This window comes from Diadema antillarum, unplaced genomic scaffold, assembly GCF_040938485.1.
Source record: "Diadema antillarum isolate AM-2024a unplaced genomic scaffold, OU_Dant_1.0 seq00000507_RagTag, whole genome shotgun sequence".
Taxonomy (NCBI): Eukaryota; Metazoa; Echinodermata; class Echinoidea; order Diadematoida; family Diadematidae; genus Diadema; species Diadema antillarum.
Window position 1 is genome coordinate 2,266,305 of NW_027271462.1, and position 22,395 is coordinate 2,288,699.

General features: G+C 38.3%; 1 protein-coding gene across 2 annotated transcripts in view; it reads right to left on the reverse strand.

Annotated features, from left to right (window-relative positions):
- Nucleotides 1–652: 652 nt before the first annotated feature.
- Nucleotides 653–22,395, reverse strand: part of LOC139734049 (actin nucleation-promoting factor WAS-like) — a 53,319-nt gene continuing 31,576 nt past the window's right edge. The window contains exons 6-12 of one of the 2 annotated variants that reach the window (XM_071644864.1): nt 19,477–19,515; nt 5,655–5,745; nt 4,477–4,519; nt 3,816–3,972; nt 2,332–2,906; nt 1,828–1,930; nt 653–788 (exon numbers count right to left, since the gene is read on the reverse strand). In XM_071644864.1, coding sequence (XP_071500965.1) covers nt 727–788; nt 1,828–1,930; nt 2,332–2,906; nt 3,816–3,972; nt 4,477–4,519; nt 5,655–5,745; nt 19,477–19,515 — 1,070 coding nt within the window. In that variant the 3' untranslated portion in view covers nt 653–726. The remainder of the gene's footprint in view (nt 789–1,827; nt 1,931–2,331; nt 2,907–3,815; nt 3,973–4,476; nt 4,520–5,654; nt 5,746–19,476; nt 19,516–22,395) is intronic. The other variant, XM_071644865.1, reaches the window with a different exon arrangement.

Sequence of the window (22,395 nt, forward strand, 5' to 3'; positions counted from 1 at the left end):
CAAAGCTTTGAAGAGTTGTTCGAGTCCAGTTATAAGTTGGTCTGATAAGAAAGACTAAAAATTTTTCTGAGTATAACAGTGAAAATTCGATCAAAATTGGATGATGGTGATGGTAAGATAATTACAGAAGTTATGAAATTTGCAAGTTTCCCTAATTTCTGCTGAAGAGTTCTTGCACAGTTGATATTAAAATACAAATTAGTGAGCTGATGATGTCATCACTTCACAATTCTCAACTGATTGTGTAAAAAAAAAAAGACCAAAAAAAAAAAAAAATGTATCTGTAACCAGAGAGTGAAACATGATGTTTCTCCTGATTGAATGACTTCAAAATAATGATCAGTTAGAAATATCAGCATTTGAGACTGGAGCATAATTGTGTTTAAACAAAAGAAGTCATATTTTCACAATTTTACATACAACCTCTATGGCAAGTTGTGAAGGGATGACATCATCACTTCACTATTTGCATATTCACATTGACCGTTCGAGAATTGTTACCCGAAAAATTAGCAAAACTTAAAATGTCAAAACTTCCTTATTTTTCATCCAATTTTGATCAAATCTTTATTGTTCATGCTATGAAAATTTTACTCTTTCTTTCAGACTAACTTTCAACGGCACTGGAAATTCTTCTTTAATCATCATCATCATCATCATCATCATCATCATCATCAAAATATGTCATGAAGTGGCATCCGATTCAATTCGCAATCCTTTTGGCACCTAATTGTCTTCATCCCACTCATCATCGTCAAATTCTTCACTGTCAGAGTCATCACCGTCATCTGGGGGAGAGAGAAAAAAAAAAGGAGAGGGGAAAGGGAAAATGCCAAAATTTAAATGATATATCATTCCATGAAACACTCGGTGACTAAAAAGGCAAGTTCTACTTTGTAGTTATGTACAGAGTGTATGATCACTGGTGGGCTGGGGGGGAAACATACAAAATGTTCCATCTGATAGTGCTATTTTTCTTTTTTGGGGGGCGGGAGGTCATAAGTTTCAAGACTGGGACTTGTAACATCGCCCATTGGCATTTCAAATTTCATTTTCTTTATTCCAAACAAGTGTCTCAGGCACATTATATGGGTTATTGAAAATCCTTTGAGAATGTACACCTTTAACCGAGTTCTAGCCGGAAACCACCTTAGCAGCATCACATCTAAGCCAACGGCAAGCAGAACGCAGTGTGCCAATTCTATTGCCCACTGCTTTTCTAAATCAACTTTCCCTTTCCTAATTCACTAGTTGCTCTCTTATTATTTTTGCAAAGAATATGAATGAAAAATTATTGCATCAAAATTACTGTTCTACTGTTTAGTAAAGTCTGCCATTTTTATGTTCCCCCATGGAAAAACATCCCACAATATTCTGCCCATGGGACAATGTTACAAACGGTTTGATATCATGTGTAAACATGGCTCGAAATTTAATTCAAAAGTCCAGCAAACAAAATATTATTGGCATAAACTTTACACTGTGGCATTCAATATGCTTATCATTCATCAGCTAACTTTACATTCATGTTGAAATGATTAAAACAGTCTAGTGATCTCTATTAGACCTAGTCATATATGTCACCAGTCTATCATTGAAACATCTTGCAATCTGGAGGAGGAAAAGGGGGAAAAGAAGCGAAATGCTACGTTGTCCCCTCCTTAAATGCACAATTTAGGAATATAAGGGATTAACTTTATTGCATGTCCTTGACAGCCAAGTACAGAATCTCTGTATGTGGTGCCATGTGAAATCTAAAGTCCAGAGCAGTGGAGTTAAAGAAGAAAACAAAAGAGATATACACATAGCACAGCACATCAAACTCACCCTGTATTGCCGTAGCCCTGTTCTGCAGAGCCTGGAATAGCGCAGCGCCGAGGCCGCTGGTTGGCGTGGAAACGGGAGACTCCTCCTTCTCAGCTTGTGTCACCTACAGTTGTTGTTGGCAAACATACAAAGAAACAAACTACAGGATGTCATACCAACTTCAGGATATGCATTCATCTCATGTATCATACAGAGAGCATATGCTAACGAGAGGTGCCAATTTTCATTGTGATTATCAGCTTTTCGAGGTCATTTTCTTCTGGTATCGAAAAAAAAAAGAAACTTGCATGTCATCATACAGAAAATGAAAATTAAACAGTACATTAAAATTCTTGGAAGATATAGAGTCAGAAAGCATTTAACTTTATTGGTTCTAATAATAGTTGAATCTTGAAATATCAGGAACCAATCTGAACATGATATATATATATGTTAAAAAAAGGCATTCTCTTTACACATTGTGAATCTGACAAGACTGAAAGTGAGTTTGGGAGTACTTGATACCTTCTTTAAATTCTTTCCTTGTCTGATCTGGTCCAGCAGGGCTCCACGACCAGTCGGTGCGGGGCGAGGATTGTCAGTTTGGTCCACTTTCTTGAGAGAGATACCCTGGTGAATTTGGCTTAGAAGGCCACCTCTCTCATCAGCATCTCCACCGCCGCCTCCGCCTCCGCCTCCGCCTCCGCCTCCTCCCATGGCTGGAGCAATCGTAGGAGGTGGTGGCGGTGGAGGAGGGGGTGCCATTCCTCCCCCATTCATGGGTGGCGCTGGTACTGCAGGTGGTGGGGGAGGTGGTGGCATTGAGCCACCGTGCCTGGAAGGGGGTGGGGCGGGTGGGGGGTGGCCGTAGTTAGACTGAGGGGGTGGGGGAGGAGGAAGACCGCGGCCCGACACCGGTGCGGGGGGCAGACCTCGCGTCTGGGGAGGAGCGGGAGGAGGTGGCCCCCTGCTGCCACCGCTTGGTGGTGGAGGCGCCGGTGGTCGAGATGGGAGAGGGGGACCCGTGCTTCTTGAAGGAGGAGGCGGAGGAGGGGCACCTCCACGGGATGGAGGAGGGGGAGGGGGAGCAATGTCCCTGGCTGTGGATGCCAAAACAAGTCGATGCACAGAAAAAAGACACAATGGAATTCAGTTCTTGTGTGTCCATACCATGACTGCTTTTCTACCAATCCCAGAAGTTTGCTCTGTACTCATTTTCAGATTCAAAATTAACAAGTGCAATAGCAAGTTGTAATTATCATGGTTTTATCAAAAACTGTTAAAAGAAAAAAAAACTGGGAGCGAAGTCTAGCCGTCACAGAAGGAGCTCTCACATTTAAAAGCATTCAAAAGATATATCTATGTGAGAGCAAAGCCTAGCAAATATAAACCTTAGTGGATTAACACATTAGCCATTCTCTTCTTTTTTTTTAATCAGCGTGTCCTTTTTGTCTCATGAAGGTTTATTTTCTACAGCCGTTTACCCCTGAACTGTAACAGGGCCTCCCTAAAAAACTACTGTGGGGGAAAAAAAAAGTTATCTATTGCATAACCAGCAAAAAAAATGTGTCACATATTTGGAGAAGATCACTGAAGGGGATTATTGAGAGATCATTGAGGGATCTTCAAAAGACTACTGTAGTCTCTCAGAGATCTTGACTGATCTCTCAAAGATCTCGAGGAGTAGGCCAGGTAATGTTTAAGTGATCTCTCAGTAGTCTTATTGATCTCCCAGTGAACATTTGTCTCTCTGTGAACATTTGGCAATCTGTCACGATTCCTCAGAGATCTCAACAACAAAAATGCTAGGAAATTGCCTTTTAGGTTTTTTAATGATCTTTCAAAGTTTTGTTTCTGTTTTTATTTTTATTTTTTTAAAGAGCCATTCCACATGGACACTATTTCTATCTAGTCTTGGAGACTGCTGAGAAATCTTGACAATTTTTTTGACTCTCAATAGTCTCTTCAGGGTCTCCACTGCATGTCTGGGAGAGGGCAGCGTCACTCACTTGTTAACCTCTCGGCATCCTCCTTGAGGGCGTCCAGACCTCCGTGCTGATCGATGAAGTTCCTAATGAACTGGGCGGTGTTCTGATCCTTGAGCTGGTCATCAGACACACCAATGGTGTTGAACCAGCCCTTGACCTGGGGGTCCATCTCGTCCACCTGGGGGGTCAATCACACCACAAAGATGAATGGAATGGTCAGATGAAATAATTTGCCTTCACATTTTGAGCAGAGAAATTTTGAAGCATCAGAATCCTCATTCTATTTGGTTTGACCTTTAAATATCATTCTGAAGAACATTCTAGTTTCCCTCTCCTGATCCTTTCTCTATTAATCCTGGCTAAAATGTTGTTAACAAAACACAGTACCCTTGCTGCAAGGCATTGCTCTACAAGGACATATTTTAGTGCAGTGACAGAAAGATGACATTAGAGCAAAAATATATACAAAGAGAAAAAAACTGAATTCATGCTGTGCACGTTGCTCATCCATCAATTTTTTTTTCTTCATCTTGAATCAATACTAAACTACTCTTTCATGCACAAACACACACACACACACACACACACACACACACAATGTTATTATCAAAATAACATAAAAAACTATTATCAATTCTACAATGTTGTTTCTTCTAAGTAGCAAAAGTGATGCCATACTTACGTTAAATCCTTTCTCGGGATCCCAACCAACATGGCTGACATGCCTATTTGATAAGGAAGAAAAAAAGAATACATCATAGTACATGTATCATTGCACCATGCCACCAAAGTATAAATATGCAGTAAAATCTACAATCCTGTGCCTTTCCTGAATACAACAAATGCATTGTCTCAGAGGTACATGTATATTCATCATCTATTAGGTTTCCAAATGTATAGCATACAAATTTCATTTTCTTCCAATCTAAAATGTGAAATAAACAATTGAAGTACCACATATGAGAAAAAAAGCATTGGCGATTAAAATCAGCACAACATAGCACATTGAACTCTTGGAAACTGTAATAATTAACCAAGTGCTCATCAAAATCAGGCACGTTGGTGGAGGTACTCGAAGAACTTGGATGGCAACAATTTAATGAAACATTTGACTTAAAATCCAAAAATCATAAGGTACTTAAATACAATAGGGGCTCACTTATCCAGGGTACCTTATTCAGTGTTAACATTGTTCTTGAATGGGGCTCTGTCATTACTATTATCCCAGCATTGTCAGGTACCCATTTCTACACTTGGGTCAAGAGGGACATCATGGGTGAATACATCTCCCCCCCCCCCACCCCCCCCCCCCCCGACACACACACACACACACACACACACACACAAAATGACACGTCTTGAATAAATTGCACCAAGGAAACATTTCCTCTGAATGAGGCCAAATAATGTCCGATCATAAGCTGACGATTCCAAGGGTGCATTTATAAACTCACTTCTGGCACAGCTTTCATGGAATTTTGAGCAGTTGATATTGACAAATTCAAAGCTGTTTTGATTATGGGATTAGAAATGCATTTGCAAAAAGCAGAAAAATGCTAGATCAAAAATGCATTTGCAGCAGAAATGCATTTTTGTAGAGTTGATAAATGCAAAGTCGTTTTGAAACATATTCATAGCTCTAATCAGTCCTAGCCAACCACAACCAACTACACATCTCTGCTCCTTGCGTCAAACTGCGCAATGGGGCTGCGCATTCACAAAGCCTCCCAATCGACTCATGACAGAGTTGATAAACACAACAACTCCAGAAATGTGATCCGAAATGCATTTGTGTTTGATAATGGGTATTGAAATGCACTTCAAACATGGAAAAGTTGATAAATGCAGCCTATGACTTACTTGAAGTCTGACGGTAAGGAGATGTCCGCCTTGGTCAGCTTCTTCTTCCCTCCTTTGTCCTTCTTCTTTTCTTCCTTGCTGGACGTGGAGGCTGCAACACAAACAGAAGCATCTGGAGGTTCACATCAGTGCATTGATGGACACACTGACCCAAACAAATTTTGCAATTTTCCTCTTTCCCGAAAGTGGAAATTTGCTTATTGTTCTTGATGTATGAGCAGCACATCTATTATATCTGAAGTGATATACCCTCCAACATGGATTAGCAAGCATCGATATTTCAAGCTGGCATGAACAGAAAAAAACAGGACTACTGGTATTCCGTCAATTTTCATCAGAGAGATGGATTTGGGTGATATAAATGTATATTGCTAACACCTATCAGTGCTGAATAAAACCTTATGTTCCACTGTCAATTTGCCACTTCTCGCTTTATCACAATTGCACTATCCCATGACACCAGCTAAGGCGTGACAGATTTTATCTCACGAGCGTTCGCCCGCGTCCGGCATGCCTTCTTATCTGTTAAGTAGCCAGCTTGGCACGAGCTTGGCATGCGCCCATGCCGTCCGCGTTCCGGGAACGCCAGCTTAAAAGTCTTTTGTTTAGTGCCTTTGTTTCGAACACAATAGCGTCAACTTCACTGCACCCAATCGACCACGAAGCCATCGCTCCATGTAGCCAGCGTTCGGGAACGCCCGGATTAAGTCTTCCCTTTGTCTTGTGCTTAACACTTACACAGTTGATTTCATGGAAGCTTAAAAAACGGACAAACTAGCAAACAAATGAAACCACGAAAGGCATTGCACTATTACGCGTTAGTAACGCTGTGATTACCTTAATTTGCGTCGATGAGAGGCGTAATCAAGAAGTATCTGAAATAGTATCCGAAATATAGTATTTGTTCCCCTTACATGAGCGTGAGACCACTCTTGTAAGCAGCTTCTCAGGTGAAGCAAAATGTGTGTAATGAAGTGACAAGTGTATAAGAAAAACATTCACAATAGCTAGGTAGATTGACGGAAACTTGACACCCATGGCCGTGCCAGCCAGGCAACAAGCTGGTGGAAATTTCCAGGAACTTCAAAGCAGGTTTGCCGCCAGGCAAAAACCGCAGGGTAAAGGAATTTGCGTACGCGCTGAAAATGGGTCGTAAACATCGTGTCAATTGCATGGGGCCTGGGAGGGAAGAGGGGCTATGTATAGTACATGTATTAGTAACCCTGTGCTGTGTGTGATACGTGCATGCTGTTGGAGACACGTGCTGTAGTTGGCGAGAGCTAGCTGATGAGAGCTCCCTGCACCTGAAACCAAGGAGGTATCAGGCGAGCTCGCCTAGTACCTCCTTCCTGAAACCAGGGAGGTACATACACATCTGGCTCTGCTGAAACTATGGAGCTTTAGTACAGTAAACCTCGACATTGCTTAAGTCGACACGATAAAAAAGTCCCGATTTTTGTCTTGTTATTCCTTGAAAATTTCTTCGTCTTAGTCGACATTTATAAGTCCACAACTCGCGTAAGTCGACCTGATTTTTTAGTGCCAACTGAGCTGAAATACGTGTTTATTCCCTCGTCTAAGTCGACATAATTTTTCGCTCAAAATCTTATCGCCATTCTCTTAAAAAAGAATAAATTGTTTTCCCGCTCTGATTCGCTGCATTTCTAATCGGTAATTCCCTAGTGTATGGCGTGGTAGCATTCGCGCCATGCGTCCATATTGTCTTGTACGCCAGAAATGAAAGGGCATACATTCATTTACATTGGAGAATTACATGTAGTTGGCTACCCAAAGCAGTTCACTTTCCCCCTTTTCTGCTCGTTATTCTCAAATCGCAAAAACTTTGTACACATAAAGGTCCTAGTAGAAAATCATTATCAGAACATGAAATACACGTGTAGGTGTTTCTGTTTATCCGAATATTCTAACGTTAATTATTCCGAAGCGTTAATAGAAACCTGGGCCCGTTTTTAGAAAATTAATCAAATGCAACTACATGTAATTAAATGCAGCTGAAAATTAAATGCAGGTGTATCAAATCACGAGCAACTTTGCACATAAACGCAAGTGCGTTGCTGCCAAAAGGCTTGCGTTTGATATAGTATGAAACTAGAAAATAGTTGTATGAACCTGAAACTCAATTGCGTTGAAACGCAACTCTAAAAATCAAATGAAGTCCATCAATCACGCGCAACGCTGTATTCAAACGCAAGAGCGTTGCAGGGAAGACTTGAGGTTTTCGTAAAGAAACTATAGAGAAACTGCGTTTAAAAGCATCTCTTAACATCTACGGAGGTGCGTTATTGTTGAAAAGTCTTGCATTATTTTGTTTGTTTTTTCGTATGCAAAATTAAAAATTAAACGCAGCTCTGAAAATCAAATGCAATTGTAAGTCCATGTCATCACGCGGAACGCTGAATAGACTTGCGTTTGATATACGAAACTTGAAAATTGTAGGGAACTTCTTTAAAACTCAGTTGCGTTTCAACGCGATTCTAAAAATCCAATGCAAGTCCATCAAATCACACGCGACGCTGTATTTAAACGCAAGAGCATTGCAGAAAAGACATACTTTTTGTACGAAATTATAAGAAACTGCGTTTAAACGCATCTCTAAACACTCATCTACGGAAGTGAGTTATTGTTGAAAAGACCTGCATTATTTTTTACTTCTTACGCAAAATTAAGAATTAAACGCAACCCCCAAAATCAAATGCAAGTCCATCAAACACGGAACGCTGAAAAGACTTGCATTTCATAATCATCCGACACTAGAAAATTGTAAGAAACTTAAACTCAATTGCGTTTAAACACTAATTCTAATAGTCAAATGCAAGTCCATCAAATCACAAGCAACGCTGTATCTAAAACGCAAGAGCGTTGCAGAAAAGACTTGCGGTTTTTGTACGAAACTAAAAACTGCGTTTAAACGCATAAAAACTATAAACCGAAGCGTGTTATTGTTGAAAAGACTTGAATCATTTTTTATTTCGTAACGGAACTTTCGCCATGATTGAACTTAGTCTGCACTAGCAGGGGAAAGACATCGCAACATTAACACGTTTCAAACTACCGAAACGCATCGTGCTTCACGAAATGTCGATGAAAAAAATAGTAGCAAATTATTGTTACTGTAGTTCGCTATTCCGAAGGTTTAAATCTCAGTCCAAAGTTAAATAAGTTCGACGATGGAAAGATGTTTATCTTTACGAAGGTTAGTAATCCGAAAGATGTCGTTTCCGGATTAACAATTTTTGTTGTTTTTATTTCAGACTGGCCCGCGCCGTACAGAGCGGTAATGTTGCGAATCGGAGCGCGAGAACAATTCATTTTCAGAGTATGGCAATAGAAATGTAAGCAAAACAAATAAAAATATGGCGACTTAGGGAAGGAAAATCACACATCCTCTTTCAACTCAGTCGGCACTGAAAAATTATCTCGACAGAATCATACGAATTCACACGCATATCTTCACAGCAACGCACTTCAATTTAAATCGCAAATTTGCATGCACTTTGGGGAATATGCGTTTGTTTTTTTCATATCAAATTTAAAACGTACAGTGTCTAGAAAACGGGTCCATGTTTCGGATCCCGCTCTTTCAAAAGCTCTCAAGATTTTTGTGTTTTGTGCATTGCCGTTACTAACTTCGCGTATGTGCTTCTTTCGCAATAAAACTCGAATTAAGATGTACACAGCGATAGAGGCTCAGCTCAGTAGATACTTGCCTCCAGTGACAATATTCTTGTGTACAACAAAAGAGTTTGTGAGCCCATTAGCGCAATGTCTATTCATACCTATACCTGGTGCCCGATCGATACTTTCATTGTTTGATGGCACATGGCATTGTAGTTGACCATGGTAAGGGGATACTGTCATAATAGGCCTACAGCTTGACTGTTTCCGCACAGGAGGAATACCAACCTGTCCATTCTCAAGTCGACCTGCAAAGAGAATCTCGCTTTTGAGCATTTCAGGCTCTTGGAGAATTATGGGAGGAACGGGTTAAGAAAACTCATTTAAACTATGAATGTAATTATCCCTCTTCCCTGGTTATGTAATGGGCTGTTTAGAGCTCATCAGTGAAGATTGAAAGTAAGCCTACTTTTTGCAAAGCGTATTATAATGACAACTTGTGCAACAATAATTAACCTGGCTATTTGTTAACTGGCAAAATGTAATGTTTGGGCTTATTTTCTTATAGGTCAGCAAGACGATATGCGGATTCCGTAAAGTTCTGGGTAAAACCTAATGTCCTGAGAGAAGACTTACTAATTTACCCGCGCTTGGAACGGATAAATCTACCGACTCTCACCAGGAAAAATTTCTTCAGTACTACATACAGTGCTAGCCGTATATAGTGTATGATAGGTTATCTTTATAACAGGCGGGAAGGACGGTGCATCTTCTACAAATGATTTGTCTCTCGTGGAAGAAAACCCGTCTCCTTGCGTGAATTTTAGCTCCTTTTTCAAGCTTGCGGGAAACGCGATGGATGGACCAAACGTAATCACAAAGCGAGGAACATCGTTGTGAACATAAAAACTGAGAAATATGCAAGAAACAGTAACGGTCATTTTCATCTCTGTCTGCAATTAATTATTCCAAAATTTCGTTAATCACATAGAATGCAATTAAGTTCGTTTTGATGAATATTCAAGAACACACACACACACAAAATAAAAAAGTTATTCCGAAAGTTCGTGAACTAGAAAACGAAATGCCTTAATCTTATTATATTTTGTTAGGATATAATTATATTCCACTGCTTGAAACGCAGTGAAGGGGGGGGGGGGTCATAAAGCTGTTCGTAAAGATACGAACGACTTACGAGTGACTGATGATAAGTTCTTGTGCTGAATTATGGAAATTCTGATAAGTATAGCACATCAGAACTGATCACCAGTCGCTCGTAAGTTGTTCGTAACTGTACAAACAGATTTATTAAACGCCCCCCCCCGTAACACAATAATGTGATACTAGAAAGCTTTAATGTCATGCTGAGTTGAGTAACCAAGTCAGTGGTACTTCATATTTTATGCAGTGTTTCAAAGTGACAGATTATGAGAAAGATATGTATCAATGTTACATTCGTGTATATACATTAATTTTGATGGTTTATAGTACTGTTGTACATGCAATTACCATGATCTCGGCAGACGACTGACCAGCACCAATAATTGTCTCAATTGGCTTTCCTATGCTTTTTACGTCGCCTACAGAATGGGTATCCTCTGGTCCTTTCAATTCAGGTATTCATAATTGCTTATAAAGCACCCTCTTTAGTTTTTACAATCGGAAGGGAATAGCAGCAAGAAACATCCTCGTTTAAAAGAGGCTTTTCTTAATAGCAGGTATGCACTTTTTCTTCTGCTTCCCTTGTTTTGGGGCAGCAATAACAGCCATGGAGCTACAAGCAACAAAACTTGTAGCTCCTTGCTAAAGATGCACCCGACACACAAAAGCGCACCGACGTATTCATTTTGCGGCACGGACACAAACACACCGAAGTTCACATCAGGCTGCCGTATTGGTCGATGATAGATACCGTCTTATAATTGGATGATTTTCTTTGACTCCTCATATAGAATGCTTTCGCCTTATGAAGTGACAGAGGAAGAGCGTAAACGCCGTCGTGCGTCGCTATAAAGAACGACTGCTGTATTGTTTCGTTTAGGGAAAGAATCAGGTTGTGAGCTTGAACGGAAACAGAACCTGAATTTTAAGAGATTGTCATGGTTTTGTTTGTTTACTTGTTCGTTCGTTTGTTTGGTTGTTCGTTTGTTTTTGCTTTTTAGAAAGTGAACTACTGACAATAGCGTACAAATATTCGTATCTAAGGTTTAAAGGGATGTGGAATTGGATTATGTAAAGCTAAAAGCCGCGTTTACACATGTTCACGGCAACCACGGCAGTCACATTTCAGGCCATCACGGACAAAATGGGACGGACGTGAAACAACGCTGTGAGACGAGATAGGCAAATGTGACAGGCCGTGATTGCCGTGGATGCCGTGTCACATTCTTAAACTGTTAAAAAAAAATTGCCACGGCAGTCCCGGTGCTAATGAGGAATTTAATTTTGTATGCCTTGATAAAATGGGATGAATGCAATGAAACACGACGGCACGTAATAGACCCTAACAAAACTTGGAGGCGGTCCGCAGCGGGACGGGACGGAAAATATTGATAGTCTATAGCCTGATCAGACGCCGTGAGAACAGCGTGTGATAGCTATAGAAGTTCGCCGGGGCGAGGACTGGAACGATCCGAACAAGACTTAGAATGCGAAAGTGGGGGGGGGGGGGGGGGGGGGGGGGGGGGGAACAGGAGAATGTCTCAACTGCATATACTAGTATACCCACAGCGCACTGCATCTCGGGCAAATACAACTTGGCCGCCGGGAACATGGTGTAAACGTAGCTTTAGAGTCTGTAGAATCCACATGATTTTATATCTATATATATAGGCATAACTAAAACTTGATTTCTCGTGACTCTGACACACTTTGACAGACTTTGACAGATTTCTGTGCACAACATGTACATGTAATATTCAATTCCACACACATACACACACACACAAAAGATCTTCGACCTCCTAGACCATTCTCCCGCCCATCATTCTCTCTCTGCATCTTTTTCTGTTGTTATTTTGTTCCACCTATGGGGATGTATTCTATGTTCGGCAATAATAGCGCGTTTCATCGTGTTTTGTTTTGTTTTATTTTATTTCATTTTTAGATTTAGATCGGAAAAGCAATATAGACGGGAGGTAAAATTCTTGAAGCAACTATACAGTTTCAATTTTTAGTTTGACATCGTTCTTATATTTTGATGTTCGTTGCACCTGTAAGGTTCTTGTAATGCGAAAGTTAAATAAGATTCGCTATAATATTCTCGAAAATTCCCTCTGTCGTATTGATATTCGTTAATGTGAAAAATAAATACGATTCATTAATCCGAAACCGCACGAATTTTGTGATTCTAAGGGAGCATTTATCGGGATATTAAATTAATTACGTTACTCTGAAAACGAATAACACAACTTGTTCCTTTTAATTTCTGGGATTAACAAAACATCAGAAAGCAGAGCTTATTTAATTTTCGGATTTTTAGTCTGGCATTGGGGGTTAGTAGTTCGGAAAATAAGTATGGAAAATCTTTGAGGCAAGAAAATAATTTGAATTCCTATTATGGCATCGTTATTTCCTTTGCCTTATGTTCATTATTCCGAAAGAATAATTCATTTCGAAACTTTCTAACGGTTGATCACAGTGGCTAGTATTTTCGTCAAATTTTCTATGTGCTTGCAAATATCTGTAAATAAATTGTATTATAATGTAAATAGCACCAGTCTGCAAGAATCTTCAGTCTATTGAAGGAGGCAGACTTAATCAGAAGAAGAAGAATAAGGTTCGTAAATCCGATGGTTCTTTTTGCTGAACCCGCAAAACACGCAAATTTGATATGCCTTATGTAATGTGTTAATCCAAAATTGTATTAGGGCTCGTTAATACCATTTGTGGCATTATTCCGAAGGTTCGTAAATGTGAGAATGAATTACGTGCATGGTACGAAACTTATGTCATTTTTGGCTAAAAGAAAATTAAAAACGCCGAATCTTTTCCTGTGACGGGAATATATGGGTTTATTTCTGAACGTGACATCGTTTACTTCTTTGCACGATATTCATCATTCCGGGGAAAAAACAAAATATTCAGATGGTTCATTCATCCGAAAATGGAAAAAAAGGTGGGTCGTTTATCTGTAAAGAAATTATCATATTCGTGGTAAGAAACTTCGTTTTCGTATCAGCTATATCACGTCCGAAATTTCGAAACTTATATAAAAAAGAAAAGCGAACCTTCAGCATAATAACAAACTTTAGCGAATCGTAACAGTTTTTTTTTTAATCAATCGAGCAGTGTGGAATAACAAATCCGACATTTGTTTTAGCATGGTATTGAGCAGAATGTTACTGCTATTCACTTCCAAAAGTAAAAGCAATTATCTGACATTTATTCTGGCATCTTCTGGAGCCGAATGTGATTGCTATTTACTTTCGAAAGTAAAGCAAATATCCGACATTTATTTAATCACCATACGGAATTGAATATTACTCTGATTCATTTCCGAACGTCAAAGGAAACATTCGACATTTATTTTAGCATCTTCCGGAGCTGAATGTTATTGCTATTTACTTTCGAACATAAAAGCAAACATCAGAAATTTATTTTATCATCATACAGAGTTGAATATCATTATTATTCATTTCTGAACGTCAAAGCAAACATTCGACAATTATTTCACCATCTTCCGGAGCGGAATGTTATCCTTATTCATTTCCGAAGGCAAAATCAATTATCTGACATTAATTTAAGCACCGTACGGAGCTGACTCTTACCGTTATTAATTTCCCAAAGTATAAGCAAACATCCGACATTTATTTTAGTATCATACGGAGTCGAATATTACCGTTATTCATTTCCAAAATTAAGAGTAAACATCTGACATCTATTTTAGCATCTTACGGAGCCGATTGTTACCGCTGTTCATTTTCGAAAGTAAAGGCAAACATCCGACTTTTTTGGTGGCCCGATCGTACCAAAATCTTCATTTCTGAAATTTCGGTGGCCCGACGCGCGTTTTTGGTGGCCCCGTAAGTGTCGAGCCTTGACTAATGTCATCGAAAAGTAAACCAGAATGCAACTTCTCGCTTGTGAATTATTGCTTGTGAATAATCGCAAAACTTTGGCAAAACTTTTGGAATACCAATCCTGTTCATGACGCTTGGAAACTGCGAGTCGTGAGAATTTTGCGAACTCGTGCAATGTTACTCCGTAGCGTATGCGAGCATGTGGAGTCGCAATCGTTTAACTGTCTGAAGTGCGCGATTTCTCTCACTCGTTTTTGCCACGCGATTTATTTTAACTTGCAAGAACGATGTGGAATTCTGGCGTCCACCGTGAATTGTGCACTTGCCGGCGCAAATTGTTCTTTTCAAAGGTGAAGCCGTGCGCGGAAAGCACGTGGTTGGGATAATCCTTGCGTTCCTAAAGCGGAGAGGAACGCCATGAATGCGACTTGTGAGCAAGCCCGTTCTGTTGCGTCCAAGGAACGCCCTCATTAGGCTGATGAATAGAGGGATTAAACCCCCCATTCTGCACGCAGGAGGAATAGGGGCGTCCCCTAACAAAAGGAGGAACGCGAGCATTCCCCACGCGGCCGAACGCTCGCTATATTAAATCTGTCACGCCTAATAAACAACAAATAATTAACAAAACATGAGCCCAAATTCTTCCATACCATCTCATTTCAATTATTTGAAAGATATTGTTTCATCTGCATGATGACAATTCACCGAAACCATACTGCAGGTTCATATTCTTTGATAGTTAAAGCCACTTTTGCATAATAATTATACAGGACAGCTTTCAAAATATGTGACAGTTGGCAGACGTACATAAATACACACTTGTACATGACAAATGCAACATGACAATACAAACACCATGATAAGAAAAAAAAAACATATAGAGGAGAGTGACATGTTTGTGGATCTTTTGGGAAATGTGACACTGATGTTTAAAAAAAAAAAAAACCCACACACAACAAACACACTACTGCAATTCAAATGTACATGCTACCTCTAATTCCAAGTGAGCACTCTTTAATGGAGCCATGTGACTATGCAAACTATTAGGGTTGAGGAAATACAGTGTGTCATGAGGTGGGAAATCACTTGTATAAATAAGTATTTTCTGAATCTCTTTTAGGCAGCATTTTCCAAATTTGGAAATCAATACATTCAAGAGCCTCCATACCCTGTATTTGGCCAACTTCAGAGAACCAGTCAACTGCTTTAATTCTTGTCTTGCTAAACTCACTGTACTGAACATCACTACGGCTTTGAATATATATGTGTGATGTAAGCGGTGGTTGTTACCGGTAGTAAAGGGTCATAAAGTGACTAAAGGCAAACACATATTTCAATCAAAGCTTGCAAATTCAGTATAAAACAACAGGGTCTACTATATCAATTGTATATGCCGTACCAGCCACCGCCAACTGAGATTTCTTACTGCTGCTGTCATTCATTAATCAGATTCAAATAAAATGATCTTCCTTCCTCTATTTCCTTAAAAAAAAATATATATCATCATTTTTCTTCTCTCTTTTTTTATTTTTTTATTTTTTTTTTGGGGGGGGGGTGGGGGGAGAGGATATTAATAACAAGGTTGTAAATCGGCAAATGCCAAATACAGCTGTATTTCCTTACCACTGTAAATGTCCCATGTGGTACATCCATATCCATTACCAACTGAACTAATGGCTATTTCATTTAATAGTGCAGCTTTGACGCCTGAAAAGTGCGATGACTGTATCTGCATGGATCCTCATGGCAGCATTTCACGATCGATAAAATTTTAGTTTGCAATGACAGCATTGAACTTGTGTGCTTCTCCGGCATGATCTACAATGTACCATGAATGCGTATGGGCGTGATTTGATATGATAGTTGGTAAACACGAGACACTTGATTCTTAAAGATATAACAGATGAAAGATACCACGTATGTATGTAAATATATGGGGATCTGTCTACGTGGTACTTTTTAGAGAGAGTCAAACCATATAAAACATCTGCATGTCTATGTTTTTGTTGTTGCTGTTGTTGTTGGGGAGGGGGATGGGGGCAGAAATGAGGACAACCATAAGAATACAGATGGAGCTGTTTGCTACAGCTTTATACAAGGACAATGAGGAAGGAATGCACACAAAGACAGACAGACAGACAGACAGAGAAATAATACAGGTACAAATGGCACCATCAGGTTGACAGAGTGACGGGAAAAGCAGACACAACATCAAAATAACCATAACTGTAAATCACTGTAATAGTAATACATGGATAAAACCGTCATTTGAAACCTACTTGAGAATTACAAAAATGAAATTGGCTTTTGAGACTAAAAAAGTTGATCAGACAAATAACATGAAATATATTTCTATGGAATCTACCTTGCAAATTAACGAAGTGCAAACATAAATATATATATTATTATACATGTACATATATTTGTTAATTCACTCTTTAGTTTCAACACAAAGTATCTATGCATACCAGAGGAAATATTGCTGCCATGAAATCTTGAAAGTACCTATGCTGCACATACACTACTTCAAACTTTTGTTCTTCTCACATCTAATTTCATAGTAAATACAGCTGTGAAGTTTGCATTTTGTTTGAATGAATGAGACTGAATGTGCGCAGTGTTTTCTATTCACCATTTACTACACACAGATTTTAGCAGGGACTTTTGATTGTAAACAAGGAAAAAATTAACCATGAAAACTCTACAATCAAATTTGTTCTACATTTGATTTGACTTGATTTACTTCTGCATTCATTTGAATTTTTTATTGATGAAGCATATATATTAAAAAAAAAATTCACTTTCTTTTTCACCAAGAAGAGCTCACAGAAGTGATTATGCTTCATACATGAGCATGGTATGCTAGTCACACAGAATAAAAACTAATGTCGTAAGCACACTGTACACAACAAACCAGAGCAGAAACATCAGTCTCATTCCCAGAACAGAGTTCTGTTCTTTTTTCCTCTCCCTCTGCAAGTGTCCACATGGTATCAAGTTTTATTGCATCATTTTAACCTTCTTCTGACAACTACAAGTCTAATATCATTCTAGAAGGTTTGGTGAATCAACCCTGTTGGGAGTGCAGATGGCTCTGCTAAGCTACACAGTAAATACTATTAAAGGGAAACAAACTCGGAACTCGAGAGGGCGCTGTTGCATTGACCTAAGCTTGCACATCTTCCCTGTTTCGAATGTCCAAATAAAGCTGATTCAAATGATGAGTATCACAAAACCAATTGACATAGCGTCAATTGCAGCTCATCTTTTTGTTCGGTTGTTATTCTTGGCTAGTTCTGCCTTCTTCATATGGATTCTACAAAGAGAAAGTTTGTGTGCTTTAATACTCGCCAAAGAAACTTACCTGTAAAAATGTTTAACAGGTATGCAGTATTCAACTGATATTGCTGTTGAAGTGTAAGCCTACAGTAGATCTGAATCTTCATTTATAAGAATAATATGATTGGTTCAGTCGAAAATGCATGTACAAAATATGCTGTGCACAGAAAATCAGGACAACTATTGAACCTGTACAATCGAGAGTGCATGCAATATGTACCTGTGGCCCTCTTTGATTAACATATTTACTATCTTTACATAGCTGATCTTGGTATGAAAGGCGATGGCAACAGTCGTCACATCATCTAACAGCGCCCTCTCGAGTCCTAGGTCTGTATCCCTTTAAGCCACACAAACCTACATGTGCACTGCAGAAACAAGTCCATGGGAATGTTCAACTTTACATGCAAAGTGAGTTTTTGAAACACACATCAACACATAATTTCTAGCAAAGCATTCACTTAATATAAGGGACATAATTTTTTACTGTGATGTCACTCCAAAATCTCTATGTCTAGTCAATCTACTTTATAAGGTGTATAAAGGATTAAATTCTTTCTACTCTGAAAAATGACAGATGATGGACACATGTTACATAGATCAGTTGCAGCAATCTTCAAGCAGAATTGCACTGTATAGTATTTTTAGTGCTGAGTGTATATTTGATAACTCCATTTAAAGGAGTGAAATTTGCAAATTTATGTCATGGCAAAGAGTCAAGGTTAAGATGAAAAATGAAAGGATTCAGGTTAAGGGTTTGTGTAAGTAACATTAAGATGGAAATTAAAGTAAGTTACTAGTAAGAGTAGTGAGGGGTCAGGACATGATTGCATATGGATGTGAACTCCTAATCAACTTAAAGCTCTAAAGACATAGGAAGTTAATTACATACATTTCCACATCATGTTCAATTTGGCTTTGATAAGGGGAATGTTTATTTGAAACTTATTCTTCAAATTCCAGCCTTTCTAACCAAAATAACATCAAAACTGGAGTCTTTACTGTCTTTAAAAGCTCATTTTATTGTCTTATAAGGGCTCATTTCATTGACTTTACCTGGATAAGATATTTAGATTTATGACTTGTCTCACCAACATTATAGCTCTTTAAAAACAAAAAACAAACACAAGAACAAAGAAACAGAACATTTTCAAAATCAACACAAAAATTCCAGTAACAATTTTGATTTTTGACTTAGTAGAGATTTTTTATTCATGTTTCGTTTTTTGCAAATAAATCTGAGTGCATAGATCACTAGATTTCCAGTTGGCAATGATGGAGCATCCGTTGCGAGAAAATATGCTATGCCAAATACAATTTATTTTTCTAATAAAACATATGGCATAGCTGGTAGAGGTTCACATGAACATTTTCGTTGGTTTTTTTTTTTTAATAATCAAAATTCAATTGTGTGTGGTGGCCATTTAAGCATCCATAATAATCTATGATCGCTATTTAAAATTGTATCATGGAAATATAACTGGCTGAAAAGTACCTCCAGCACGAGAAAAAAAAAATGTCACAAATTCAACCCCAAAATAAGAAAAATACATGAAACAGGCAAACCAAAGACAAATACAAAAGCAAAGCGAAAACAGTCAAGAGTAAATGCAAAAAAATGCCAAACTTTTACCAGTGTTTGGCTAACAGCTACAATACACAGGAAATTGAATAAAGAGATACATGCTAAAGCAGAATTAGAAACAGTGCACACCCCAAAACAACAGTGATAATGATAGTGATGACACCACAAAAATCATCCTATCACTCTATATCAAAACAACAAAAGAAAAGTTGCGAGATTGTATAAGATGTTGTAATGTTACCTCTTCTTTTTGAGGTTGAAGTTCCCGGGTAACCGTTGACTACAGGTTGGAATGTTGATGATGTAGTCATTGGTATGAGCGAGATGGATGAGTGAAAGCATGAAATTAACAATCAAGGAATGGGTTAAACAAATCAATATCGATGTGAACTGAGGCCAAGAAGGGAAAGAAAATAAAAATGAGGCGATGAGAGACAGAGACGACAAGATATGGGGAGAAATATATGGGGGAGAAAGGTATGGGGAGAATAAAAATCAGTTATCTTGTCTGAAGGATGGAAATAGGTATGGGGGGATACTATACCCCCAAACAAACAAATGAATAGCTACAGTTTGGGCATGGTTGCCATGGGAAACTGGCAGGCGGAATCCTTCAAAAAGATAAAGTTACATCTCTTGCGTCTTGTTTTCACATTCCACTTTCTCTATGGACTGAACATTGTTTAAAAGTCAGGTTGTGCATTGTTGTAGATCATAGAGCTACAATGCATGGGTAGGTCAAACCCCCTCAATGATCACATAGAATCTACCCTCCATAACATATTTTGTCAAAAGTTTGATAAAATATACTTCGCAATGCCTCACGTAAGTTTTTATGAACACATGAAAGTACTACCCTTAATTAATACAGGTGCATTTAATTATAGAGCAATCTGTATACTGCCATCAGATATCTTGTTTAATATGTCAGCTATAAGTAAGTTTATTTCATTTGCAATTTCCATTTTGTTGATCCTGTTTGTTCTCTGAAAACACAATAATTTCATTAGTTGTGATTCAGTACTACTTTTCTGATGTCCAGCATCTTCATACGATATGTGCAACGATGAAAGTGTTTTGTGAAAACATTGAATTATTGACAGATATCTGAGTTTGATAGGAAAGTTCAACAGACTGATACACTGGAATGACACTTTGAAAACAATGCTCTCATTTTGCCTGAAATACATATACCAACACTTCACACTTAACCCGTTGAGGACGAGTCCCGAGTATACTTAGGCAGGTGTCTATGGGAAATGCATGTTGTAGCAAAATCAAACTGTCCTCAACGGGTTAAAGCTACAACATAGTTCTCAGAAGGGCTCAAAATCCATCTTCCACCATTTTGAATTTGCTTGCAATATATCAAAAGGGTCTATCGAGAAACTTGTCTGAACCCACCTTAAATCATGCTATCAAAGTGATATCTCGCACATCATGCATATTATATGTCTCCATTTTGGAGTAAAATTCAACAGTTTCTGCAGGCATATGAGAACTATGTTTTGTCTTTATATATCCGCATGAAGAAGGTCTTATGTACTGAAGCAAAAGTAATAAAGAAGTATTCTTAATAGTGTTTTTTTGTTTTTGTTTTTTTTGTCATGCTGGGCCTCGACAGTAAAACATCATAAGATTAAAGGGCCCTTGAATTACTGAAGAAATTGGTTATCCCTTTGAAGAAAAGCAGAAATGTATTGTCACACAGTTATCATATATCTGGATTTGTGCACAAAAATCACAGTAATATGCCAGAGTAAACTCAGCAAACTAAGTTTGAACGGTGTTTAAATGCTCATAGAGTAAAGGTTATTTGGTGTCAGCAACATCTGAATTAAATGTGATGCACAGTAAGCTTGCAAAATATAAGAAGTGGCATAATTGCTCAGATTTTCAGGCCACACACACATTTACAAATAAACAGCAAGAATCTTGTTATGATATTCTTTATCAATCCATCAAACTATGTTTTTGAAGGTCAAAATAAAATATAAATGGCAACAAACTCTGCTATTAACTGATGTTTCCAGACAAGAGATGCGTGCTTCTAGTAGCACTGCAACCAAAATGACAACATGCTTTTTCAACTCATAATCTGTATATTTTCTGCAAAGTTCATTTCAAGCTGTGAAGAGATCAAACAAATTAAAAAACAAACAAACACTTTGAACAGAAATGTCAAATGCTAGAAAACATCTGCCATTAAACATTTGTGATGGAAGAAGATTTGATTTTTCATCGACGATAAGACCAGTTTCTGGAGGTCCTTGTACTTATATAGTTAGACTTGGTTTATCTTTCTTTGTTAATGTTCTGCATATCTCTTAAATTATTCTAATTCTTAAATCATGTTGATAACCAATACAGTGTTTCGAATTCTGCAATAAAAAATCCAAAGCAATGCCCCTAAATCCAATTTTCCGGCAGCTGACAAATTTGTCGCTATGTGCCTGTAAGAATGATTTTTTTTAAATCATTTTAATGGATGGTCAACTGACATGTGTTTAAAATGATGTCACATTGCCCGTTGCAGGTGGACAGTATTTCTACAGTCTTTGATCAAACAGCCTGGCCACCAAATGATGATATGCCAACCTCTAAAGAAAGCACAATGTTCATTTTATAAAATAAATGTGAATGAGTGTGTTTGTCTTTCAAAATTCCTATTTCTCAACTTTTTCTCAAAATCTTCCAAGAGTTATTTTTGTACAGTGAAAGGCCTGGAAAAAAATAACAATGCTAGAGCCTGAAAAAAGGCTAGAGCTCGTCAACTGGCATTCCTGCAATCTAAATAAACTTCAATTTCAAACACACACACAGAGTTAGAGATGAAACTCTTCATGTATGAATTAATTTGCAGAAAGCTTGTTATAAAACCAGGCTATGGGGGTATAAACATGTACAGGTATACAATGGTCAAATCATGGATCAGTCTTGTAATTCTTGATCCTGTATGAATGCACACTGTCCTGGAGCACAACAAGAATTTTACAGGTTTGGGATTGGAGTTTATGATTATAGGGAAGCGCCTAAAATTGGGGTTGCAATTTATAATTTTGACTTGACCTTATTAAAGATATCTATGGCCGAGAAAATGTATGTTTTATGAATTATTCTTTACAATGATATGGCAGGGGGAGGGGAGGTTATATCTGGC